This window comes from Syngnathus scovelli, chromosome 4, assembly GCF_024217435.2.
Source record: "Syngnathus scovelli strain Florida chromosome 4, RoL_Ssco_1.2, whole genome shotgun sequence".
In the NCBI taxonomy this organism is placed as follows: domain Eukaryota; kingdom Metazoa; phylum Chordata; class Actinopteri; order Syngnathiformes; family Syngnathidae; genus Syngnathus; species Syngnathus scovelli.
The window spans coordinates 7038738-7066155 of NC_090850.1; the positions used below are offsets into that span (position 1 = coordinate 7038738).

At 41.8% G+C, this 27418-nt stretch overlaps 2 protein-coding genes across 3 annotated transcripts in view; one reads left to right on the plus strand and one right to left on the minus strand.

Moving 5' to 3' along the window:
• Nucleotides 1–2188: 2188 nt before the first annotated feature.
• Nucleotides 2189–26245, minus strand: dis3l (DIS3 like exosome 3'-5' exoribonuclease). 2 transcript variants are annotated; one of them, XM_049718043.2, is made up of 18 exons: nt 25964–26245; nt 25304–25457; nt 19618–19749; nt 19295–19430; nt 18161–18328; nt 13557–13635; nt 13236–13415; nt 12957–13126; nt 11171–11332; nt 10826–11076; nt 7609–7701; nt 7086–7374; nt 6706–6941; nt 6395–6549; nt 4536–4714; nt 4280–4425; nt 3738–3909; nt 2189–3360 (listed from the first exon to the last, which is right to left on the minus strand). In XM_049718043.2, exons 1-18 carry the CDS (start codon nt 26115–26117, stop codon nt 3028–3030), a joined length of 3189 nt encoding a protein of 1062 aa, XP_049574000.1. In that variant the 5' UTR covers nt 26118–26245; the 3' UTR covers nt 2189–3027. The 2 variants fall into 2 exon arrangements, with proteins under 2 accessions (XP_049574000.1, XP_049574001.1); XM_049718044.2 differs by having other exon boundaries at nt 19618–19746; nt 25964–26244.
• LOC125967215 (multiple epidermal growth factor-like domains protein 11) overlaps nt 25359–27418 on the plus strand; it is a 148959-nt gene continuing 146899 nt past the window's right edge. The window contains 1 exon segment of the mRNA XM_049718042.2: nt 25359–25485. The gene's annotated coding sequence lies outside the window, so the exon portion shown is untranslated.

The following is a 27418-nucleotide window of genomic DNA, read 5'->3' on the forward strand; positions in this document are numbered from 1 at the left end:
GGTCTTCATGTTGTATTAGGTGCAGCTACCACCCCAGACAGCGATACAACTGGAGAGGACACTCAATGGTGCCACGGTAGAATGTAGTCATGACGGCTGGAGGAGCACTTGCTTGCCTGAGTTTCCGCAGGACGTACAGGTGGCGCTGAGCTTTCTTCGCCAGTGACGCGGTGTTAGCGGACCAGGAGAGGTCCTCACTGATGTGCACCCCCAGGAATTTGCTGCTGCTCACCCTCTCCACCACAGCACCGTTGATGGTCAGCAACAGGTGTTGGGTGTGACCCTTCCGGAAGTCAACAACAATTTCCTTGTCTTGTTGACGTTCAGCAGGAGGTTGTTGTCCCTGCACAACACGGTCAGAAGGTCAACCTCCAACCTGTACTGAGTCTCGTCGCCCTTGGTGATGAGACCCACCAGAGTCGTGTCGTCAGCAAACTTCACTATACGGTTGTCGCTGTAGGACGCAGTGCGGTCGTGCGTCAGCAGGGTGAAGAGCAGCGGACTGAGCACACAGCCTTGGGGGCCCCCGTGCTCAGCGTGATGCTGGCGGAGATTTTGTCGCCAACACGTACCACCTGAGGCCTCTGACAGAGGAAGTCCAGTAGCCAGTTGCAGAGGTAGGTACTGAGGCCCAGCTTGTCGAGTTTGCAGATGAGTTTTTGTGGCACAATGGTGTTGAAGGCAGAGCTGAAGTCCACAAACAGCAATCTCACATACGAGTCCCTACTCTCCAGGTGGGAGAGGGCAGAGTGGAGGGAAGAGCAGATGGCATCCTCAGAGGACCGTTTGGCTGAGGATCACAAACTGGAAGGGGTCTATGGTGGGGGGGAGAATGGATCTGATGTGCTCCAAGACAAGCCGCTCAAAGCACTTCATGATGATGGGCGTCAGTGCCACGGGGCGGTAGTCATTGAAGCAGGACGGAGCAGGCTTCTTCGGCACAGGTTCGTACCTGTGCCTTGAAACACAAAGGGACGATGGCCTGCTGCAGGGAAATGTTAAAAATGTCCGTGAAGACACCCGTCAGCTCCCCAGCGCAGTCCTTCAGCGCTCGACCTGGGATGTTGTCAGGGCCCGCCTTACGGGTGTTGATAGCGGCAAGCGCCCTCCTCACGCTGTCGGCAGAGAGGCACAGGGGCTGTTTGTGTGGAGGGGGAGTGGTCTTCAGCGGGCAAGTGCTGTTCTGGGCGTCGAAGCGAGCAAAGAAGCGGTTAAGATCGTTGAGCAGACGGACGTTGCCCTCACAGCTCTGCGGCGCGGGCTTGTACTCCGTGATGGTCTGAATGCCCTGCCAAAGGCTCCATGCGTCCCTGCTGTCCTTGAAGTGGGCGGTAATCTTGCAAGAGAACGCCCTTTTCGCTTCCTTGATGCCCCGGGACAGGTCGGCCTTCGCTGCCCTCAAGCCAGCCTCATCTCCCGCTCTGAAGGCTTCCTCCCTGGCCCTCAGCAGCCTGAGGACAGCCCCGTCAGCCATGGCTTCCAGTTAGCCCGTGTGACGATGGACTTCGAGTGAGTCACATCATCAACGCACTTTGTGATGTAAGAGGAAACAGAGTCAGTATACTCCTCTATGTCTGTCCGATCGTTGCAAGTGGCCGCCCGCTTAAACATGTCAGTAGAGCCAAAGCAGTCTCGAAGCGCATCAGAGGCACCCTCAGGCCACACCCGCTTGCAAACCGGCCTGGATACTTTCACCCTTTGTCTGTATGCAGGCAAAAGCATAACAGTGAGATGGTCAGAAAGTCCAAGATGGGGGAGGGTGGCGGCCTTGAAAGCTCCTTTATGTGTGGAGTAGACCAGGTCCAGGAAGCTGTCACCACGTGTCGGAAAATTAACATGCTGGTGAAGCCTCGGAAAAACAGACTTCAGGTTAGCATGAATAAAGTCCCCAGCGAAGATGGTGAAACCGTCAGGGTGCGCCATCTGTTGTTCGCTGACAGCCTGGTACAGTTCACTAAGAGCCGCGATCCTGTCGCCTTCGATGTTGGAAGGCGGGATGTATACCGCGACTAGCAGAATCGCAGTAAATTCCCTCGGCAGGTAAAAAGGATGGCACTTAATGACCACAAACTGAGTAGCAAGCATTATGCTGCATACTACTTGTACCCTAAAGAAAATTACCCAATTGACATATTTGAGCTGAGGTTAGGTGTACAATACTTGTTTCCACACTAAAATAACACACACGAAGTAGTAAATATTTTTATTATTGTACATTCATCTTATTAATAAAAACACCTCAATGGTTAATTTATCTGTATATAATACATATTGTACTACAAAACCTGGTCAATGTATCACGTATGTATAGGGTGACCACATTTTGATTTTCAAAAAAAAAGGACACTTGGCTTGGCCTCGAGATGACATACATTCTTCTCCATCATGTGGTCATGGCTCTTACAACTAAGGAACTCAGTCAACGTTGCAGATTAACTTTGCAGATGTTTTGGTGTTTATGTCTCCATATAAGCTTTTGAGATCTCCGACCAGCACCTTTAATAGACGTTGAAACATGTTCGTGTGTCATCGCTGTCCTCAACTCTGACATAGTCAGGGGCAAACCAACTGCAGTTTTGGCTTGTTTAACCAGTGATCATAACGCACCTCTCTGTCCACTCAACAATAACAGTAAAACACAGACAAATGAATGGAATGTGATGTCGAATTGCTTGCTTATTCGACTCGTGTTTCATTCCCACCAGTTTGACACATCTCGGTAATGGAGCACCTCAACCCACATTAAATAATAGGAAAAAACACTATGCCTCTCATTTGTCGCGCAAAACTTCAGTCATATAAACGCCAGTGTAAACTACCAATTAAAGAACGATATTCTCATCAATTTATAGAAACCTCATGGACAGGGTGTTAAAAAGTGGACATGTCTGACCGAGCAAAAGAGGTTTGGTCATTGACATGTGCATACTATAACTAAAAGTGGAAATATATTTAAAAAAAAAAAAAAAAAAAAAGTAGGTTTTTTTTTTGTAGCTTTTAAAAAAAAAAAAAAAGTCTGAAAACTATTTATTTAGAGCTTATTACTATCTCGAGGCTGTGGTTACACATTGCTGGGTCTATCAGTGAAAGCTCTCGAATCTCCTCCAAGAGTAAGTAGAGGTTTGGGCTTTTGCTTTGGCAAAACTCTTGCTCCTCTTTGGATAGTTTGGACTGCAGTGTCGCCTTCCCCTGAGCCTGCTGGGACGCCTCTTCAGCTAAGCGCACCACTTCCTGAACCAGCTGGCTCCGGCTATGTGACTCTGCCTGGTGGAGTGTCACACTCCGGTGCGGCCTGTTGCTGACAACTTCAAGGTTGACACTGTCAGCGTGACAACGCGATAACTGTACAGAAATACGAACCTGAAAGAAAAAGAAAACTCAAGTTGGATTACATCACATCTCACTTATTCCACTAGAAAAAAAGCTTGGGAAGAAGGTAGAATAGTCAACCTCTGTTGTGTAACTGATAGGAGGAAATTGCTGTGGTTTGAATATGTTGTGTTGGGATGCAAACATTTTTTCATAATGGGAATTGTACACAAAAGACAATTATGAGGAATTACATTTTCAACAAACAAATGCACTTTAAACCTGTCTTCTTGGAAAATAACTTATTAGTTTTACCATCCAAATCGAGTGACTAAAGCAGCGAAGCATGTTCATTGATTGAAAATCACCAATGCTGTACAGTAAAACTGGGTTGTGCCACAAAATATCCAAGCTTTTTGGAGACTTACAGTGATGTGGCAGAATAGTGTGAAGGTGGTGGTTCCAATGGAGGACGTGGTTGTGATGCAGTCAGAATAACGGCGCACAGAACCGCTCTGCCACTCGCAGTGGCCATCCTGTCCCGCGGAGAGCACCTGACCTTCTCGGTTTTTCAGGTACGCGGGTCCCTTCATGCCATACCTACAGCACAGAATTTAGGATGTAAACAAAAAAAAGTAAAAAATAACTTTTATGTACGGTATTTAGGGTTTTTAAAGTGTTTTGCAAGGATTAACTGAATAATTAAAATATTTTACTGTTTAACCAGTGGCCATGATACTGAGCAGCATAGCATCTGATTTTTTTCTAATGTTGGACTACAGAAATCAGTAAGAATGATTAGAAATGTTTTCTTAAAGTGTATGAATACATTGTGCCAGGCAAACTTAATTTCTTACATATTGTATGGTACGGCCAACCCAGTAGCTGTATCAAACAGTACATTAGCGATTTGAGCCAAACTGTTCAGCTTGGTAAATGTGACAACAAAACAACCAAGTTGAAAACTTACAGTGGCACAAACGCCAATACGCCATTGTCTCGGATGGCGTAAATGACAGCATTGGCCACACAGCACTGATCCTTGTGAGGGTCCCTTTCTTTGAAATACAGACACTGAAATAACTCAGTGGAGACCTTCTGCACCTGTTGGGCTGCCTGCAAATGTCACATGGCAGTCAGTTCCCAGAGGTATACAACTAAATAGATTTAAGTACTATCTCATGAGGTAAATACCAATCATAGAAGTAAAACAAAAAAGAACTGACCCTATTTTTCTTGTTGATATGATGAGCCAACTCGTCTACTTCCTTGCTACTTGCTAGCGCTTTAGCAGGACTCCGCCCACTCTCCACCTCAATGGCTGCTGCCAGAAGGCGGTGCACTACAATGTCGGCATAGCGACGAATGGGTGATGTGAAATGTGTGTAGCGATCCAGAGCCAAACCTGAAAAGTGTCATTTCGTCACAGGCAGTATGTTAGAATGACTAACTTAATGTGTCATTGCATTTCAAAAGCCAATGGTTACTTCAAATATACAGGACGGTCTCGGAAAATTTTAATATTGTGATAAAGTTCTTTATTTTCTGTAATGCAATTAAAAAAACAAAAATATACATTCTGGATTCATTACAAATTAACTGAAATATTGCAAGCCTTTTATTATTTTAATATTGCTGATTATGTCTTAAAGCTTAAGAAAACTCAAATATCCTATCTCAAAATATTAGAATATTTCCTCAGACCAAGTTAAAAAAAAAAAGATTTATAACAGCAAAACAAAATCAAACATTTGAAAATATCCATTGATGCACTCAAGTATTTGGTTGGATTTTGCATGGATTACTACATCAATGCGGCATGGCATGGAGGCAATGGTATTGCTGAGGTGTTATGGATGCCCAGGATGCTTCAATAGCAGCCTTTAGCTCATTTGCATTGTTGGGTCTGGTGTCTTTCAGCTTCTTCTTCACAATACCCCACAAATTCTCTATGGGGTTCAGGTCAGGGGAATTGGCAGGCGAGGACAGTAATGCCATGGTCAGTACACCGTTTACTGGTGGTTTTGGCACTGTGGGCAGGTGCCAGATCATGCTGGAAAATGAAATCATCACCTCCATAGAGCTTTTCAGCAGATGGAAGCATGTAGTGCTCTAAAATCTGCATTTACTCTGGACTTGATGAAACAGTGGACCAACACCAGCAGCTGACATGGCTCCCCAAACCATCGCTGACTGTGGGAACTTCACACTGGATTTCAAGCAACTTGGATTTTGCTCCTCTCCAGCTTTTCTTCAGACTCTGGCGCCTTGACTTCCAAATGAAATACAAAACTTGCTTTCATCTGAAAAGAGGACTTTGGACCACTCTGCAACTATCCAGTGCTTCTTTTCCATAACCCAAGTGAGACGCTTCTTCCGTTGTCTTGAGTTCAGAAGTGGCTTGACCATGGGAATACGGCTATTGTAGCCCATTTCCCGGACACGTCTGTGAATAGTGGCTTTTGATACCTGCACTCCAGCTTCAGTCCACTGTCTTTGAAGCTCCCCCAAATTCTGGAAGCGTCTCTTCTTCACAATGCTGTTAAGGCTGCGGTCTTCTCTCTTGGTTGTGCAGCGTTTCTTGCCACATTTCCCCCTTCCAACAGACTTTTTGTGGATGTGCTTTGAAAATGCACTCTGTGAACAGCTTGCTCTTTGAGAAATTTCTTTTTGTGTCTTACCCTCCTGATGGAGGGTGTTACTGATGGTCCTCTGGACAGCAGTCAGATCAGCAGTCTTCCCCATACTTGTGATTTAGTTTACTGAACCAAGCTGAGTGTTTTTCAAGGCTCAGGTGCAGGTGTTTCGAGTTAATTAGACGATTCAAGTGATTAGTTGAATACCCTACTAGTGTACTTATTCATGATATTCTAGTATTTTGAGATAGGATATTTGAGTTTTCTTAAGCTGTATGCCATAATCAGCAATATTAAAATAATAAAAGGCTTGCAATATTTCAGTTGATTTGTAATGAATCCAGAATGTATGACATTTTTGTTTTTTTAATTGCATTACAGAAAACAAAGAATCTTATCACAATATTCTAATTTTCTGAGACAGTCCTGTAGTGTATTGTTTTGCATACCATAATGGTAGTACTGGTCTTGCGGAATGGCACCAGTTGAGAAATACATTGCCTGAGACATGGCTTGGGTGGCCATCATTCTGAACAGCCTGTTTAGCAGTGAGTCCTGTGGATCCACAGCCTTGTCCAGAGAGTCAGCTAAAGCCTTATTGGACCTTCACAGAATAGGAGGGAAATACCAAAGAGCTACAATAAATAGCTCTGGACGTTGACGTCATGGAAATTCAAAATTTATGAATATTCTCATCATAACACCCACAACTGACACATGATAAGAAACACTATTGTATATGAGAAATTGTTTGACAAACCTGGTATCGATGGTGAAACCCTTGGACTTGGCGCTTTCCACCAGTTGGCTGAAGAACTCCTGTCGTGGTGGCAGGTGATGGCGAAGTAGAGCCTGATGAGGAAAGACCTCCTGGATCATGCGCGCCACCCAGTGGTTGGCGTAGATCATGCACTCGGCCACTGTCTCATGGATCTCCAGGGGTTGGCGTGGGACCAGAGCTGTGATGTTTTTTTCATTGTCTAGCTGTGCGCGTACCTAGGACCAAAACATTGACATGAGAAAGTAATAAGACAAGGAAGTTCTCTATGTGCTTGTGGAGTGACTTTATGTGTACTGCTGTTTTCAAGTAAATAGTAGTGAAAACTTTGCTCCTAAGTGCTTCACATTCAAAAATCATACCTCGACACCTTCCAGTTCCAACGCACCGCCTTGATCTCGCTGCGCCCGAAGATGTCGTGCCACATGGGTGAGCATCTCCAGAGCCTGCTTGAGCTGAGCTAATTTGGCGTCCTTCTCCGAGGCGATAAGTTGGGTCAGCTCTGGTACCTCGGCCTGTTCGCCATTGAGAAGGGCCTGTGCGAGCTCATAGTGGAGCTGGTAGGAAGAGCGGATGACGGTGCGACCGTACCACACTTTGTTGACGGCGAGGGTGTGCGCGTCCAGCTCCCACAGCACGCTCATTGCATACCTAGATTGTAAGATTGTAGAAGCATGTATTATATACATTATACTTCAAATTTGTGCAGTGAACCCTGGCTAAAATGCAAATTTTTAACAAATTGGTTTTGTTGGTGGAGGAAAGTCTGAATATGTAAGACTGTATCTCATCCACTCCCCCTCTCTCTGTCTCTTGAAATGTAATCTAACAACAAAAATAGGGCTTCACTCTAAATCAAGGTCAATTAAAAAAAACTTCACCAACCTGTCGACTCCTCCCAGCAGAGAGCAGAGATCTGCACTGAGAATTGCTGGTAACATGTCATACCTGCGGTCTGCAAGGTAGTAAGTTGTAGCCCTGAAACAAATATGAGGGATGTACATTTTGAGTTTTTATATATTTTTTTCTATATTGCCGTGGTCAGGGGCAGGTGGGGGTTTGTCATAGACTGGAGCTCAATAATAATAAATGTTATATTAGTTTTTCTTCTCGTGTACTATCTCCATCCTTCTGCTATCCACAGCCCACGGAGCAGCATTGCCATAATAGTGCTCTCTCGCAGATCGTAAGAAAACACAATGTGCAGGATTGCACCAGGCCCGTTAATTGCCACACATGGTGATTGAACACGACGCAACGGCTGTTATAAACCCTGGCTTGCTGTGAGACCCATGGCAAAACGGGACACAACTTAATAGGATCATGAGATGCCAGGCATAACATGCTTCACTTCTCACCATAGAATGCCTCCCTCCGAGTTTTGATACCTCCTACGATGTGCTTTCAGATTGTGATACATTCACCACGTTTCACTACAGCCAATTAGATTTCTCATTCCCATTGTGACTGCCATGGCAATTGTTTTGACAGTTTAACAATCTGTTAGGGTGCGAATCTCTAAGTGTCTGGCGATTTGATTCGATTCCGACTTTCAGGGTCACGATACGATTCAGAAACGATTTTCGATTCTGAAATTATTGTTGCATTTCAATGGTCTAAATTTTTTTGTTAGAATTATGCCAGTGAAATGATGAAGATAAAATGCATGGAACAGCCTTTTTATTTTTAAACAAGTCTTTCAGGTTCTGTAAATACAAATTGAGTAACAATCATAGCTGTGTGGAAGAATAAAGAACAAAGTGCATTCTGCTCATCCATCCATCCATTTTCTATACCGCGCTGGAGCCTATCCCAGCAGTCAAATAACCTCAATATCCTTAAATGCACAAAGTCAAACTTCACCTTCCAAAAGGAAGAAAGAACATCAGGCACTGCCTTAAATAAAATAATCTTAACAATGTAAACTATTCAATAACAATTCAATACTGTGTCATTTTAAATACCATTGATATATTTGGAAGATTTCTGAACCATTAATGTAGCACCCAAATTATGGCTTTTAGTGATGTTGGGGCGGGTTGAATGACGCGTTCCTTCTGTTCTGTGCTCGCGGACTGCATTCTGTCAGCGAGCAGGCTAACTCCACGCTAGCGCCAGTAGCTCAGGCTGCCTTGTCTATGGTGGGCAAGCAGGCACGCTACAGTGGATGAGCGGGTGTGTATGCGGTAGTGAGCATAAATATAAGCATTTTAGAATCAATTTTATGGAATTTTGAATCGATTCAGAATCGCCAGAACTAGAAATAGTCTTTTTTTGTAGAATCGATTTTTTTGTCTGCTCCCCTACTGTCCGGGAATCCATGGCAAATCATGGCCTGTTTTGTTTGAAAAATGGTCTTACAACCGTATTATTTGGTCCACGGTAGCCTGAAATGAGGGTGCATGTAAACCGGAAATATTGTTAGTTGTTGGTTAGCTTTAGTTAGGCCACTCAAGGAGATTGCTTTCCTTTTTTAGACTGATGCACCAGTAAATCAATAGGCACGGCACTCAGTGAAGTGAGGACTGTAATCAATCTTTGGATGAGCACCAAATTCATACAAACACTTCTCACAAACAATAATCAAGAAAAGAAAAAGGTCAAAGTAACATTATGATGAAGGCATATATTATTTCCATGAATATACTAGTATACGACTGTAATGAAGTATAACAACAACTCCAGAGCTAAATGAGAATAGTGCACATAAGTAGTGCTCAGGCGTACATACATATGCAGTCAAAAAAGTGACACCTTTGCGGTTTGTCAAACTACTTCAAATTAAAGTTTGTAATCTTATTCACATTTCAGTGCTTAAAGAGCAGCAATTTAAATAGAAAGGTACATACTACTATGTTTAGATTTACTCATTGCATTCTTTTTCGACTAGAGATGGGCACTTTACTAAATTTTGCTGATTTGTCATTCGTCCTTTGTCTGCAACGTGGGCACCCTTCTGTCATCGTCAGTCCGTCGTTATTCATAATCTAATCGTCCGTCTGTCTTCATTATTTCAAAAGTGCTTCCACCATCGCTTCCCTCCATCTGTCAATCGTCACCCGCCCCGATCACCCCCAAAAAAATTCCCGACCCGGCAATTGTACCCATTTCTTGGGCTGTCTTAGAGCATAGCGCCAACCATCGTACTAAACGACATCAGAGAACATCAAGATTAATAGCCTCGTAGTGCTGCAAGTCATTCACACCAAAATGGTGCCGGATTCACAAGCAGCTTTGTGCTTGTTGATGGTCCCGCAGTGAGCAGGACTTGGAGGATAACAAAAAGAAATCAGTTGCGGTTGCTATGTCCTTTAAAATTGCTTAAGAAACGAAGGTAGTAGTTTATTTCCCTCTGGTGCAGTGGTTCTTAACCTGGGTTCGATCGAACCCGAGGGGTTCGGTGAGTCGGTCTCAGGGGTTCGGCAGAGCCTCCACTGCAGAGGTCTGAACACACCTGATTTATTGTGTAAATTCGTGATGATGCATATCTGAATTGGTCTCGCAAAGGCAACAGCAGAAATCACACTGATTTGCAGGTGTGTAATTTGTTGTGAGTTCATGCATTGTGTTGGTTTTGTTCTTTGAACAAGGTGATCATGCACGGCTCATTTTGTGCACCAGTAAAAAACATCTACGTCTTAAATTTGAAAAAAATAATTTCATTTTTCACTTAAGAGGAGTTCGGTGAATGCGCATATGAAACTGGTGGGGTTTGGTAAATCCAACAAGGTTAAGAACCACTGCTCTGGTGGCTGGAGTGACACTCGCATAAACAAGGGAATACCCGCAATCAAACTTGCGTGAGTAACGCCAGAGTTCATTTTGTGTCCCGGGTGAATGTAGCATAACAAACCCACGTGAGACAGGCTGGGCTTATTTTGTCAGTTATCAGTGAAATGGGCGTCTGTCAGTGAGAGGTCTGTCGGCCCTTGACCTGGTTAAAGACGATTACACCCACTTCAGTCAGTTCTCAGTCCATCCTTTTTTAACTTTCTTGCCCCTAGGCCTTTGCCTGCAAAATGGGCGTCCGTCGGTGATGCAACGGCCCACCTCTGGCTGACACAAACATGAATTATTTGATTACTCTGTAGGAACAACTTACCTTGCATGTGCCTCTAAGTCAGTTAGGGAGCCTTCAGCAACAAAGTGTGTAACATCAGCTATGTGGACACCGAGCTCCAGTAGCTTTCCTCCAGCAAGGCTGCGCACAGACAGCGTGTCATCGACATCCTCACAGCCCGCGGGGTCGATGCTAAACACCAGATGACTCTCTCTGAGGTCCCGCCGTTCAGCCACTTGAGACGGATCCACATTCCAGGGCTTCTCAGGAGAATTCACAGGCATTTCTCTTAGCTGGGGAGAAACAAACATTACATTGAAGAAAATCTAATGAAATAGAAATTAATTGTATTCTTCACCTCATAATTTGAACAAAATAATCTCTGACCTGTGCATCGGAAAAGGGAGGAACGTGGATGCAGTTTTCCATGAGGATGGTCTGTACTTCGGTCTCAAGCTCGCCAGCCCGACCCAGAACCCTCACACTATGTCCATTAGGATATAGTGATGTGCTTTCCCATGAGTCAATGCGTACCACCACTCTGTGGTCCTGGACAGAAGGGGACAGGAAGGTTATGTTTTGCTGATAAGCGCTTGAGGGTACAAAGTGACGACTGAAAGTTCATCTGCATGAATCTCTACTAGACTTAAGAACTAATTCTTCTTTGAATCACAGCAAGTTGTCCATTTCCTGAAGTGCCATCAAATTGCAACTATCATATTGGCAGCATGATCTTCTTTTTTCCCCATACTTAGCTATTTTTATGCCACAGGTAGGCACACCTTCCAAAACGTTTGTCAGAATGTTTTTTTTCCAAATGGCATGGGGAGGATCTTGGCAAACGGGGAAGCTGTTCTTTTTTTGTCAGCAGTGGTTTTTGCCTCGGATCCCATGGATGCCATTTTTGCCCGCTGTCTTTCTTAAGATTGTGTTGTGACCTTTAGTGATTCAGTGAGACCAGCTGCGCTTTTGATGTCATTCTGGGTTATTTTGTAACCTCCTGGGTGAGTTATCAATGCACACTAAGAGCAATTTTTGTTAGCTGACCACTCCCTGGAAAGTTTGTCACTGCTTTCTGTATTTGTGCTTTGACCGTGGCTTGCTAAAAGCACCCAAAAAAAAGAGTGACCAGCAACACTGCTACCTTCTAAACTGTTCAGAGGTGAGGAAATGGGCAATCTGAAAAACACTGATCATCAACTGGCTGGTTAAATCCGGCCCATCTAACTGGAGTTCAGAATTATGAGGATTAAAGAAAAAATATATGTTTAAAGAAAAGCCTCACATATAAAGGCCTTCAGTTTTGTAATGAAATGGGAAAAATGTATACATCTTTATTTATATAGCGCTTACAACAGCTGCCAAACAAACATCAAACAACAATGTTATGCCAAAGTGTGATTTTTACCTTTTATTTGAGGGTCTGACCCCCAAGGTTTGGCTAAACTCTGGCCCTCGGACAAATATAGTTGGTGACCCCCGTCATAAAATCTGGATTAATATTGCCCTCAGCATTTTGAGGTGGATCACAACCAGGGGTGTTGAAATAAATGATCTATCTATCTATCATGATAATTGTCCTTAATAAGCGCGACTACAATACTGATAAAAAATGGCCATAATCGCCGATCGAGCGAGCGACCTAACAATCAATCAATCAATCAATCAATCAATCTATCTATCTATCTATCTATCTATCTATCTATCTATCTATCTATCTATCTATCTATCTATCTATCTATCTATCTATCTATCTATCTATCTATCTATCTATCTATCTATCTATCTATCTATCTATCTATCTATCTATCTATCTATCTATCTATCTATCTATCTATCACAAAAAAAAAAGGATATCGGGAAAAGCAGCAATGTAAGGAATTGAATTAGCTGGTTAGGCTGAGTTTCTGACTACACTAGCATAAAAAATGTGAAGATTCACACCTCTCATCACAACTGACCTGTGTGTTACTGTCAGAAGTGAACTTTTGGAGGAATAAGCCATTTAATCGACAACAATAGCCGGAAGTTTTGCAAACACTATTAAAGGTTGCCTTTTGCTGCCTCTTCCGACAGCTATGTTTGAAGAATTGAATCAAACAAACAGATTTTGGCTTTTTAGTAACAAAACATTCTTCTGGTAAGTTCTGTTACTGTATAAAGTAAACTAGACCTGTAAGGCGTCAGCCTGTTGTGTGCTGATGCGGATCTTCGGGATGCGATGGTCCCAAGGCACAGTCAGGATGCGCTGAGAATTCCTGCTTTGGGACTGCGGGCTCTCCCTTGGAGGGAATGTTACAACATAGTCCCTCCAATTCCTCTGCAGGATCCCCACAACACTTCCTGCAAGTTTGATTATTCACACATCAGAATGAAAAGAGAAATAGAAGAAAAACTTGGTTGACTGTTTTCAAACTAAACAAAACGTGCAGTTTCAGATGAGAGGCCCTACCTGTAGGCATAGGTTTACTTTGGATGTCCTCTCCATTCTTCTCCTCCAATTGTCCTTCTGCCAGTGCACTAACCTTCCCTCTCCATTGGCTCTTTGGCAACAACTCCACCACAACCACGTCGCCATGCACAGCCCTGTTACGATTCTTATTTCCATACACCAACACCTCACTGCTGAGTTCTACAGCAGATGAAGGATGGATGGGTCATAGGAGAGTAAATTACAAAGACAGTCAAGAAAATGTCTCACAAAAAAGAGAAAAAAAAACTATACAATGTTTATCTAGCTTAGAATCAACTCTTTATTGCTGCAATACTGCACCTGTATTTTTATTGGTGAGACCTTCTGTTCTGACAGAAGCTTCTGTCTGTGCTCTGTGTTTGTTGACACTCAGAGTTCCCTGAAAACAATGAGGGGAATGTGTGATTGATGTTGATCTAAGAGAGATTTCTGTTAACAAAATGTGTATGGCTCGGATATGCAGAACCTGGATGGAGCTTGAAATAAAGGCACACCTAAATTTTGAAAAATGCACCAACACTCTTAATCTGTATGATAAATGGCCACAAGATTGTCAGACACAGGATATATTATCAAGATCGGGCTGTGACCGTGGCCAAGTAAATCATGAAATTTCAATCATTGGAGATTATACATCACTGGGTCAATGGAGTGAATATATTTACATTTTTGTGTTCAGTGCCACTGCCAAAATACAAACAACCATTTTATAAACAATCATATTCAAATTCCGGCAAATAGGGAGAAATAATGGGTAAGAACCATGGAGCCCTAAGTAGGACAACTTTGAGAACAGATTCATTCCTTCAAAACCATTTATAGGGTTTATAAGATCTATATATGCTCTATGGAGCATATATCAGTATACTCAACCCAATCAGATAAAAAAATATTTTGAAATATTACAATATCTATTTTTAGATGACCTGTCTACGTTTAATGAGAACAAAACTTGTTATTCATCTCTTGTCTTGTTTATTGTGGAGGCACAAATCTCAGCCTGTTGAATCTTATCAAAATTTTCATGAGCTCAGTAACTCCCCTTCAATATAACACATAGGACAACGGTGGGGTGCAATTTTTCAACGCCCCAAGCTGGTGACGTCAGACTCCACGGATATAAGCTTGAAGGGGAAAACTTGTCATTTGGATTTAAAATATGCTGTCTCTTTTGGGACACCAAACTTGTATTTTTCACAGACCTTGTAAGTATAAAGTTGCTTAATCATTTTGAATTTAATTCTCAATATTATGGGGAGACAGTGCTTGAAACAAGCACTGGAGAAATCGCTCCTCCTTGTTCCAGCCACATGGGCCACAGCATTTGGGGAAAAACTGAGAGACATGTTGGATCAGCCAGCTAAGAGAATTACAATAATCCTTCTTAGAGCTCACAAAAAATGTTATTCAAGCATCAACTACCAGAGATATCATTTGTTTTGTTTTAAATTCCAACAAGTGAAGAGGCATTCTCCCTGACCCCTTGTAGAAAAGGAAGATTAGATATTGGTCCATAATTGGCTGACAAATAGTCTGTCAATAAAAACACTAATCATGTTAATTACTGCAGTCATAAGTTTCTCCAAGGACACACTACTTGACAAAACTGACAGCAGGGGGTGATTCATTTTTGTCTCTTAACATTGAAATTTATGGTAATGTAAAAATTGTCTTTTGTGAGCGTGGCACATGGATTGATAGCACTGTGATATTTTGTTGTCTTCGCTACTGTGCTGAAGGTAAATTGATGGTTGTTTTATGGAAGTTGAGTAAATGAGTATTCTGTCTTTAAAGAGGGCCTTTCAGTAGGTTGTAAGACTGGCTGAGAAATTTTCAAACAAATAAGTAGAGCGTTACTTCCTTCCTAATTAATTATTTCTGACAAGAGTTTGGACATTGGGTAAATCGATAGCTGCTACAGGAAAGTTAGCTGTGGTGTCCACAACATCATTCTGTCTTTCATTCAATTTCTGAACTGCTTTTTCTCACGAGGGTTACAGGTGTGCTGGAGCCTATTTCAGGCTGTTGGCGGAGTACACCCTGAACTGATTGACAGACAATCGCAAGGCATAGAGACGAACAAAATTGAATGTGTTTCTAAAGCATCCATCAACTATCTGAGAAAATGTAACTGCAACCAAAAATGAAATAGTGCATTTACGACTCCACTTTTTTTTTAATGTTTTTATCTTACTAGACTTGATAACAATATTGACAATACAAATCAAAAACTAAAGTGTAAAAAACAGGACAATAAAATAGAATAGTGAATTTGCATATGTAGACTGGATCTGTAGACTAATGATAATTGACTTTTTCAATGCTTTTATACAGATAATTGGACCTTTAGAATGTCAATCCACCCATCGAGTGTGAAATTACACCATTAAATCATTATACTAGCTGGCTATAGCCAAAACCTTGTCTGTAAGCAAGCCAATCCTGTATTTTGTGATGCGATAATTGAAAGGATACCACCCTGCTTTCTCTGCCCATTTACTTGGCAGCTGCCTGAAGACTCTAGATGTCCCTTGACAACAGGGAAGCGCTCTCACATCAAAGCCAAAATATAAAACAAACTCATTGTGAGCAAAGATTACCATTAGCTAACAGCAGCTAGGCTGGGAAGAGATTAAATGTTGGAAGTTTTCAATGTGGGTGTGGAGGGATTGATGTTTGATGATTTGGCTGCTGTATGTGCCAAATGAATAAACACTCCTTTATTGACCAGTGTAATTTGTGTAAAGCATAATTTAAGGGTGTATTCAGACTGGAAAAGTCCTTTAGTCCGCTTGTTTGGTCCGGATCAAAAGCAAATTAATTTTTTTTCGTTTGGTGCGGTTCCTATTCATACTGTACATTTTGAAAGCGAAGTATATTTTGTAAACACACCCACGCTGGTGACGATCTGTGCTCCCATTGGACAGCAATAACCAGGGTGGTACACAGAGCAAAGAGCCGGAAATGGAGGAAAACATGGGAGTCCGATGCGCTGCATTCCTGCTCTGCATATTTGTGCTGTTGGTTCGGATCTACGCTGTTTGTATTCACACCTGAAGCGAACTGCACCAGAGTTCGTTTGGAAGCGAACCGAGACCACTTGAAAAAGTGGATCTTGGTCCGTTTCTTGAATCCGCACGAGGATTCGTTTGCGTGTATTCACACCTGCACAAAAGGTCCGGACCAGCCTTCCAATCGAACCCTGGTCCGTTTAAAGCTGACCAAACAGTTAAGTCTGAATACACCCTTAGTTTCACTGATGAGGTGCTACCTCCTACAATGAAAATACAAATTTGGCTTTTACTTCATCTTCTTTCTAGAATTGATTATAATGCTATCGATTACTCCATTGACTACTCGAGTAACCTGACAGTCCCCTGTTAGAACCAAGGGCCATGACTGCGACGTAGACGACTACTCAACTAGAATGTGGACTGTAAATGTCTGTGTCACTAGCATACAATGAAGACCATAAATGCCTCAGGGAAAAAAAATATGTGTCAAGCATCCTTTGAAGGTCGACTTTTTGTCCTCAGCCCTAAACCCCTTTCTCAATCCCTGGGCACCAGGGAAACATTAACAACTACAACAACTATTCGATGTGACAAATTATTTTTTTTCCTGCTAACCTTATACTGCTCTTTGGATGATTTGGTTTAAAAAAAAAAAAAAAAAAAAAGGGTTAAACTAGAGAAATTACGGTATGTCAAAATCAGAAATCAGAAATCAGAACATTTGCTAGGATTCCTTAACTTGAAATCAATTTGATTCAATTAATTGCATTGTGTGTCTTTGGCATGAGGAGAAATTGACAATAAAGCTGACTTTGACTTTGATAGTGGCATTGGTGTTCCATTTCTATGAGTATATAATTAAAACAAATCAATTATGAAGGTGCCAAAAAGCTTAAAAACAATAAAAAATTAAAAAAATTAAAAAAAAAGACACTGCAGTTACCCAATTGCATCTCATTTATGTTCTGAACCAAACAAAGAGAAATAAATGAGTTTGGCACAATAATCTCAAGAGAAGATATGCCTTTAAAAACTCTTCTCCACCCATTTATAATCCATAAAATATAATATACAGCATTTTTCGGACTAAAAGTTGCTCCGGATTATACGTCGCATTAGCCATAAAATCCACAATAAAGTGAAAAAAAAAAACATATACAAAATCGCTCCGGAGTATAAGTCGCATTTTGGGGGAAATTTATTCGACAAAATCCAACACCAACAACAGACATAAACGAGCAACAACAGACTAAACGATACGGTATGCTAACGTGACATAAACACAAACGAAGAGCTGAGAACGGGCCTGACGTAACATTGACAGTTATCCAAATAACTATAACATAAATAATACCTTTATCAAACCATCTGTGTCACTCCAAATCATTAAATCCATCGATCGTCCTTTATGACAACAATGGGTGCGCGCCGCTGACGGCGGTTGCACTTCAAAATATTCCACAGGACCATATAATTATGAACAACAATTTTATCAAACAATCTCTGTCACTCCAAGTCATTAAATCCTGTGATCGAATCCTTTGTCCTTTATGTAAAACACTGCCGCGTATGCGCCGCGCCGCAGTTCAGATTACAGTAATCCCTTGCTACATCGCGGTTCATTTATCGCGGTTCATTTATCGCGGTTTCACTACATCGCGGATTTTTGAATTTTGAAAATTTGTGAAAAAATTCACATATAAATCGCTCCTGAGTATAAGTCGCCCCCCACCCGAACTATGGAAAAAAACGCGACTTATGGTCCGAAAAATATGGTAGTAAATTAAAATGTTTTTTCATTAAAAAAAAAAAAAAAAAAAAAAGCATCATCAAACTACTGATACTTTAAGACGCACCAGGGAGGATCAAACACAAACAGAGAGGTTATACCTGAATATAGCGCCCAGACTTGATGCCAGCCTCCAGGACTTCAGCCGGTAGGTGGTCAGTAAACTCTTTTTCTGTGCACTCACTCTCCTTCTCTTGTAGAGCCTGGCGAATGGACCTGTACAATTCATGAGCTGTCCGCAGCTCTAACCAGAAGTTTTGTAAATATTCCTACAAAATAATGACAAAAATTGAAGAGGTCTGTTTGAGCAATACATTGATGCAAACGATGATAGTGTCTTTATAATGTTAATAAATTCAGTGGAACAGACTATAATTTTCTTTTATTGTATTGTCTACATTTATAGTTTAAACTTTAAATATATCACAATGACCCCCCCCTTAAACATTAATAATACTGTATAGCAAACCTACCTTGGAACATTACGCACAAAAAAGGCTTGCATAAAATATCACTTAAAAAATGCACTAAACTGTGCATGTACATGCAAAAACGGCAAATATTCTCATAACTTTCGCTAACAATACATGTTAAGATACTCCTTGACACACAAAGCTTGTCCCGCAGCCAAGGTGCATCACTTCAAGATACTTCATCAACACCAATGTGGTCTACATTTTTATTAGACAAGGTTTTGGCATCACCTTATGGAATTTCAGGGTGTTTCAAAGAGCACGGAAAAGGCAAATAGGTGAAGTTTTCTACAAATAATGGGTGGAAAAAGAATAGGTACATTTGCAAAAAGTTAGCAAATCATAAATGAAGAGGATTTCAGTCAATAAAGAAAATGTGTGTTTTGGAAAATACTGTATATAACATGAAATGTGGCAAACGCATTTTATTTATGTTGGCAATTTGCTTGGCTTATTGAAAGATGCAGCGAAAGAATTCCAATGACACAGCATCAGCTATTGTCAATTGTCATCTACATAAAGGTTGCAATGTGATACTCAAAGGCTTCTGTACATACTGTACACCGTACATGAGCTAGTCTACCTGTTATAGGTAAAGCATGTCTACCATTCTCTGGGTGGTTGAATGTAGATTAGTTGTAGTTTATACTACCATATCAGAGCCCACAGTCATTAGAAGGCAATGAAGGTATTGAACATAATATTAGTGTCAGTATATGACAGCCGTGATGTGCTTGGCCTGGTTGTGTTCATGTCCTGTACCTGTACAGAGATGACATACACTCCAGACTGAAGGTTGCTGTATTGATTAATTATGTCCTGGTTCTCTGTGATCATCACAACAGCCATCATACCAGCTAGGTGGTTATAATACCAAACTGCTGCAGAGTACACACACCTGCATACACAAACAAACATGACGTAAAGAATGCTATAAATGTTCTATTTTTTCAAAATTATATGGGACTCGACAAAAAATTGCACACGTCGCTATTCTGCGCATTTCTCAATTTAGATCAGCACAAACCGCTAGCGTACTGGGTCTGACTTGAACAAAAAGGTCAAGTGTTTCATTAGACGCTCACCTGGTCTGCCACTGTTCTTGACTCTCCCCATTCTCCCGCTGACAGAAAGAAAACTCTTGAAATTCATTTGCAAACAGAACACAGTCATGCCGGGGGTCTTTCAGCAGGTTTCGCAGGCGGTTATATTGTCTGCTTAACGACATATCACAATGGAAATATGTTACACAGAAGCAACAATGGCTCAAGAATATTTTGTTTTTGAAAGCAACATTGTGGAAATAAAAACTGTGGTAATCTTTATCCGGCAAAATGTTTTCACTTGAGAAAAAAAGTATTATGGCTCATGTGATGGCAGAAGAATCTAAATAACTGATAACTAACAAAGGTTGGCGAGTGTGATATTGCTCAATTGATGTTTAGTTGTTTTTTTAACACAAAATGATACCAAGTAAACAACAATAATTGGTTAATACACAGTAATAAGGAAAAATGTTTTATAATATACTTTAAAGAAAAATTACAATGCATCTGATTATTTGATCAAACGATGATAGAATAGTACATTCTAAAACTATTTGATAGTTACAGCCCTTGGTGATAGCAATGTGCTCATTTGACTTCCATAGCCTTTGAGTAAAAATAACTAACCCCCCCTCCTTAGTTGTACCTCTGTTGTGTCACCAGAGAGTAAATGAACTGTGTACTTTCCATCATCACTGCGTGAATGAGGTAACAAATTGTAAAATAAAATTAGACTGAGCGCTCAAAAGATGCAGCTCGTTCACCACTTCGGGAAATATCTTCAGCCATCCTGAAAGTCGTGGAAGTGCCGCCATATGTAATTATGTCAGCTACCATTTACCATTTCTGTTTCTAATCATATGGAGTGATATGCAAGTGCTTCAGCGATGTTCTAGTTGATGAGTTGTTATAGAGTTGGATGTAAACTAACGGTGGCCACTGATATATTGCTCTCTTTCATGATTGATGATCAATGTATGCGACAAATGCTTTTTCCTCAATATCATGCAATTATGGTAACCTGTCAAAAAGTATACCATACTAATGTCATGGACTGTGCAATTTGGCATACCGTAATTTCCGGACTATAAACCGCGACTTTTCTCCAAAATTTTGGAACCTGCGGCTTATAGTCAGGTGCGGCTTATATACCGTATTTGCCGGTGTATTGGTCGACCTTTTTCGATCCAAAATCGACCGAAAAAAATCGACCTCGACTTATACACCGAGTCATAAAATTTAACTTCGTATTCATCGCTTCAAATGTGATGGTAACCAAGGCCGTTTCTCATGCATCTCATTGTGCGTTGCACTTAGAAAATTTGAACCGGGCGGCGTGCGCGAGTGCGCGGCCCGCTGGAAGTCCAATGAGGCGCCGCGATCTCCTGCGCGGTGCTTATAAAGTGCCGATCCGCTAGGCTTGGAGCTATTTCCGGCCTCCCGTTGGTGCCGGGCGGCGTGCGCGAGCTCGCCGGCCGCGATCTCCTCCGCGGTGCTTATAAAGTGCCGATCCGCTCGGCTTGGAGCTATTTCCGGCCTCCCGTTGGTGCCGGGCGGCGTGCGCGAGCTCGCCGGCCGCGATCTCCTCCGCGGTGCTTATAAAGTGCCGATCCGCTCGGCTTGGAGCTATTTCCGGCCTCCCGTTGGTGCCGGGCGGCGTGCGCGAGCTCGCCGGCCGCGATCTCCTCCGCGGTGCTTATAAAGTGCCGATCCGCTCGGCTTGGAGCTATTTCCGGCCTCCCGTTGGTGCCGGGCGGCGTGCGCGAGCTCGCCGGCCGCGATCTCCTCCGCGGTGCTTATAAAGTGCCGATCCGCTCGGCTTGGAGCTATTTCCGGCCTCCCGTTGGTGCCGGGCGGCGTGCGCGAGCTCGCCGGCCGCGATCTCCTCCGCGGTGCTTATAAAGTGCCGATCCGCTCGGCTTGGAGCTATTTCCGGCCTCCCGTTGGTGCCGGGCGGCGTGCGCGAGCTCGCCGGCCGCGATCTCCTCCGCGGTGCTTATAAAGTGCCGATCCGCTCGGCTTGGAGCTATTTCCGGCCTCCCGTTGGTGCCGGGCGGCGTGCGCGAGCTCGCCGGCCGCGATCTCCTCCGCGGTGCTTATAAAGTGCCGATCCGCTCGGCTTGGAGCTATTTCCGGCCTCCCGTTGGTGCCGGGCGGCGTGCGCGAGCTCGCCGGCCGCGATCTCCTCCGCGGTGCTTATAAAGTGCCGATCCGCTCGGCTTGGAGCTATTTCCGGCCTCCCGTTGGTGCCGGGCGGCGTGCGCGAGCTCGCCGGCCGCGATCTCCTCCGCGGTGCTTATAAAGTGCCGATCCGCTCGGCTTGGAGCTATTTCCGGCCTCCCGTTGGTGCCGGGCGGCGTGCGCGAGCTCGCCGGCCGCGATCTCCTCCGCGTTGCTTATAAAGTGCCAATCCGCTCGGCTTGGAGCTATTTCCGGCCTCCCGTTGGTGCCGGGCGGCGTGCGCGAGCTCGCCGGTCGCGATCTCCTCCGCGGTGCTTATAAACAGCCGCATGCGCACGGCCTCCCGGAATTTGAACACATTTCGTCAATAAATTTCGCATATTGAATTTTGAAGTTTAATATAATGCAACAATTGAGCTCGACTTATACAAAGGATATATCATAAAATCGTAAATTTCCGTCGAATTTTAGGGGGTCGACTTATACACCGAGTCGACCTGTACACCGGCAAATACGGTAACATTTTTTTCGGGATTTTTGTGATGACTTGATCACTTTTACTCTTAACACTATTATATACAGTAAAAGCTACAAAACAAACTGACAAATGACTCATTTTCAAATCAGACGAGTAAAAACTGGTCAAATATTTAAAAAAAATATATTATTAAAAGTGAAGACAATTTGCAATTCTAGTAATGACGCACGAATTTGATGCACAATTTGTCTTCGCGGGCCACATAGAATGATGTGGCGGGCCGTATCTGGCCCCCGGGCCTTGAGTTTGACACCTGTGCTCTAAACCCTTTCTCTTACTCTGCCATGTCACTCAGAGATTACACAAAGCAGTGGCGCTGTTTGGACCATCTGCATTGTATTAAAACCCAATCAATCAGCATTTAAATTAAATTCTTCTGACATTTTGCTCACCAAAAACAAGTTGTAATGAATGTGAACATTTAATGCATTTTATTCAGAAGGTTACTTTGAACCTTAAACGGCAGCGCGGCGTACTTATGGATTTTTACGGCCTCCAGGGGGCGCTCTAGCAGGAAGCAAGAGCGAGACAGGCGAAGAAGAGATAATGCGCCGAAGAAGACGTGCTAGTTTGTGTTTACATTTCGCGCATCATGCAGAACGCGATCAAGTCGGACATTACTGAAAGGAAGGCTTTATACACAAACCGTCATCATGGGGGACAAAAGAAATGCATATGATGCCGCTTTTAAGCCAAAGGCAGTCGATGTTGATGACATTATCTTGTGTCTACTCTGGAGCGTACTTGTGGATTTTTACGGCCTCCGGTCTCCAGGGGGCGCTCTAGCAGGAAGCAAGAGCGAGACAGACGAAGAAGAGATAATGCGCCGAAGAAGACGTGATCGTCTCGCGCATCACGCACACACCCGCATTCACACAAAGACAGGAAGCTTTTATACACAAACCGTCATTATGGGGGACAAAAGAAATGCATATGATGCCGCTTTTAAGCTATACGTGTCGCTCGCTAGTTTAATGTAATTTAGCGCTTTGTGCATGAATAAGATTAGCATGAACAGACCCTCTTCACACTCGAAGAAATGCATAAAACCGACGACGAAAGAGAGAGAGGAAGTGTGAGGCGAAGGATATCTAACGCTATTCCAATCGGACACTAAGCAGGAAGACTTCGATGGTTTCAGTGCACAGGAGGAAGATGAAGACGGCACTTTTTTTACTTTTACTGGTATGTTTTTTTTAACCAGCCCTGTTAGGGCTGTGCTATCGTGTTGCTGCTGTATTGCTGCTGTGTTACTGCCGCGTCTCAGTGACTTTGCTGTGTTACTTCCGTGTTGCTGCGGTATTACTGCCGCGTCACAGGCAGTGTTTGGAAAGAAATGTTAAGGTATGTTATTAAAGCTTTAAAAAAACTTTCTGTGTCCAGTCTTTCTTTGCTAATAACTCGCGTGCACACTTCCGCGTTGCTGCGGTACTACTTTCTGCGTCACAGGCAATGTTTAGAAAGACATGTTCAAGTATGTTATTAAAACGTTAAAAAAGGCTTTCTATGTACTGTCTTTCTTTGTAAAAAACCCGTGTGCACGTTCGGCTTATAGTCCGGTGAGGCTTATGTAAGAAAAAAACTGAAATATCCCTGAATTTTAGCTGGTGCGGTTTATAAACCGGTGCGGTTTATAGTCTGGCAATTACGGTAAATCTATTTAAATTGCATTTCCTATGAAACATTTATTGTATTCGGCTAACAGATAAAACCGCTTCAGTAAAACTAAACTCACACATGTTGTGTTTTAATAGAGCCTTTGTTCAAAGGACTAGACACTGTAATTTCGGACCTGTTATGACATCAGCATTAACTCACGCAGCTATGTCCAGCTAACACTGTCACAAGTAAAACTTCACCATATTAATAATGCAACATTTTAGAACAGCCCAGTAAGCAGAAACGTTCAACTAATTGCAATGAAACCAGTCATTTGGGACTCCTTACTTCTCCAATATTCATCAAGCTTGTCAACAGCAATCCTGGATTTTTGTGTCGGAGAGATGCATATCATGTCACTGACTCATACTCATTTAGCTTAATCAGCAGAGCTCTGATTTAATGAGGCTGACCGCTGTCAACTCTTGGACAAGGGCTGTGTATTGGCCCTATTGTACCGAAAGTTTAAAAATAGATATTTGACCAAAGAGTAATTATTACAAATTTTCCCACAAAATGTTTCTTTCAACTAATCACTATTGCACCATCTTTTTCTCACATGATAATACATTTCCACTTTTCTCCTTGTGATCGAAACTGCTTGATCAAATTCAGAAACACGGACAAGTGGTATAGAAAATGGATGGATGGATGATGTAAAATAGTTTCTATTCTATTCTGTATTTAGGTAATCTGGGGAAGATGGCATCTAATGGATTCAACTTGAATAAAATAAAAGGACCACATTTGGTTCTCATGACAAACAAGTATTTACTACTAGGAGGAAAAAAAGAGCAAAGCAAAGACAACAATTGGATGTGGTGGGTTATAAAAAAAAAGGTAGGCTACTTTATGCATTTTACCACTGCACACTTGTTATTGCAGTTTGTAAAAAACAAGCTGACATTGTATAGCTTTTGTGTAACCTCAGTGAAATCAACACACTTGAGCTCTTTACAAACTATAAACAAAGGATGCACAATACTGAAAAAAAACATGATTATTGTATAGCTATATAGGCCATTACTGCAATATTTAGCACATATCTAAAAAGACATTTTTTATGTTATGAAATCATTACATCTCATTCATGTGCCAAAATAAGCAATCTTTAAGTATTCTTAGCTAACTGATTGTAATTACCCTTGATAATGTTCAACTATGGGTTGGTAATGTACATTTAAGTTTGCGTCTTACTGGTAAAATTCTTATAAAAACATACAATTCCACAAAAAACGTATTGCATGTCTTTGCGATATGCATATTGGAGCGAGCAGTATCACAATATCAATATATATTGTGTGTTACTATAAATACTATGAACAAAACAAACAAAAGTTTACTGACCTGCGTCCTTTGCAGTGATGGACAGCTTGGCAGGCTGTCTGAGTGAGGATGATGCCCTGCAGCTCTCTAAATTCCAAGATCTCCTGGTAGTCCAACACCACGCCAACATCAGGCACGACATAGTGGGTCAAATCTCCAGGCAACACCTTACCATCTGACAAAGGTGAAGGGGAGTCAGAAGGGTAGGATTTTTGTTCCCTTTCTCAGCCACTTTATTATTTAGTATTATATTATAATAAATTCTTTAAATTGTCTCTGTGCAGTACTACAGCCATGTACTGACGGAATTACGTATTTATTTACATTCTTTACGTGTTTCAATACTAAAACATTACATTCAATATAAGAGCTGTGTGAAAAAGGATGCCCTTAGAAACTTAATCATGTTTGTAAATGCAAGTATTATCATTGCATTCGTAGCTATTGCATGCATTTATTGTGGTTGTTTGCAATAACTGAACTGCAGAACGGTGTTTTGAATGCCGCTTCAACTTGTCTGTCTAGCTAACCCTTAGCATCGCATTGAATTCAGTTGTGATATACCAGTAGGCTGCCAGATAATACCTTGCACACCTATCCTGTTGAGCTAGAATATTAGTTTCTGTTTCGTTGTCCTACGTGCCTTTAATAAAAGCCCGTTGAATGTTAGATCAAATTTACCGTTGTCACAGCTGGCAAGACAGACAGAGCTGTAGCATGGAACTTGCTCCCTCAAGTAATGTTCGCGAACAACACGAACCTTTCTACCCCGACTACTCTTCAAATGGAGAGTTTTTTCAGTTTTAATCATTTTGTGAGGACAACATGGAGCCATATACGTACACCTGATTTTATCTGATAACTATTTTATAGAAACGCGAGAAATCAATTGGAAACATTAGCTCAATTTTAAGGAAGCGCAAAGCAAGACACATCAAATGACGCCACGACGTGACGTCAAAACGTATAGCTGCATTCAAGTACTATTGGAAATTACGGAATTCGTTTTCTTTGCATTAGAAAATATACTAATTCATTGGTAGGACAACAATTGCACGTTTAATGACTACAACAAAACAGCTTTCACTAGAGGTATATATTATATCGTATATATAATATATATAAATATATAAATAATATATATAAATATATAAATATTTCTCAAAATGAAGAAAACATAATAAAGTCATGTAATTTTTGCTGGAAAGTTTTATTTTATTTGCAAATTGCAAGTGTAATTGTTATTTTTTTTGTTAAAATGCAATTTAAACTTTCTGGAAATTTTCATTTCATTTTCAAATTGCATGTGTAATTGCTATTTTTTTGTTAAATTGTAATTTAAACTTTCTGTATCACTGGAATACTACATTACATTATTCCAGTAATTAAATAGAAAAGTTACAAACCTGCAACTATGTTTCCCAACCTTTATTGAGCAGGCAGATTTTACAAAGAATATAGACCCACGGGCACACCACCAAACAAAACTGTCCCAAAAGCATGAAATTTGATATTGTTTAAGTTTTTTGTTTGTTTGTTTGTTTGTTTGTTTCGACAAGTACATAAGCAACACACTTATTACAGCTTCATTTCACATTGTGTTTTACATGACTTGTCAAAAAGGGAAGTGGGTTGAAGCAATTCTGCATATCCAGTCCCGTCCTGATTACAACCAAGATTTCACTGCCAGACACACAATCTGCATTACTACAGTACTACCTACGTATATACCACCATAACCATGAAAAACGAGAAACAAAAAAAACCCCGAAATTTTACCAGTATAATATGGTTAGAATACAGCAATAACAAATAAACTGAGAGTTTGTATAACAAGTTTAAACAAAGTAAAACAGACATTTGACCAGGATAACAAATGGTTTGAATACATCAATGACTAGTTAACTGGAAGTTTGATAAAAAATTATACCAGTTTGATTTGAATACAGCAATGACAAGTTGATTGGGTTTTAACATATTTTAACAGTTTGATTTGAATACAACTGTAACGATTGAATACATTTCAAGAGAATTTGAGTCACTTATACTAGCCGGCACACTCACCGACCGAACACAGCTAATCGTCTCCCGCTCTGGCCTCCTGTAGCCCAACCATTTTCTTATAGAATTTAGACA

Coding starts and splice junctions, on each gene's coding strand:
- dis3l (XM_049718043.2), bottom strand. CDS start 26,117: ATGGCTCCATGTTGTCCTCACAAAATGATTAAAACTGAAAAAACTCTC. Junction 6,942..7,085: donor TGGAACTGGAAGGTGTCGAG/GTATGATTTTTG, acceptor TTTTGGTCCTAG/GTACGCGCACAGCTAGACAA. Junction 4,715..6,394: donor AGACCAGTACTACCATTATG/GTATGCAAAACA, acceptor GACACTTTTCAG/GTTTGGCTCTGGATCGCTAC.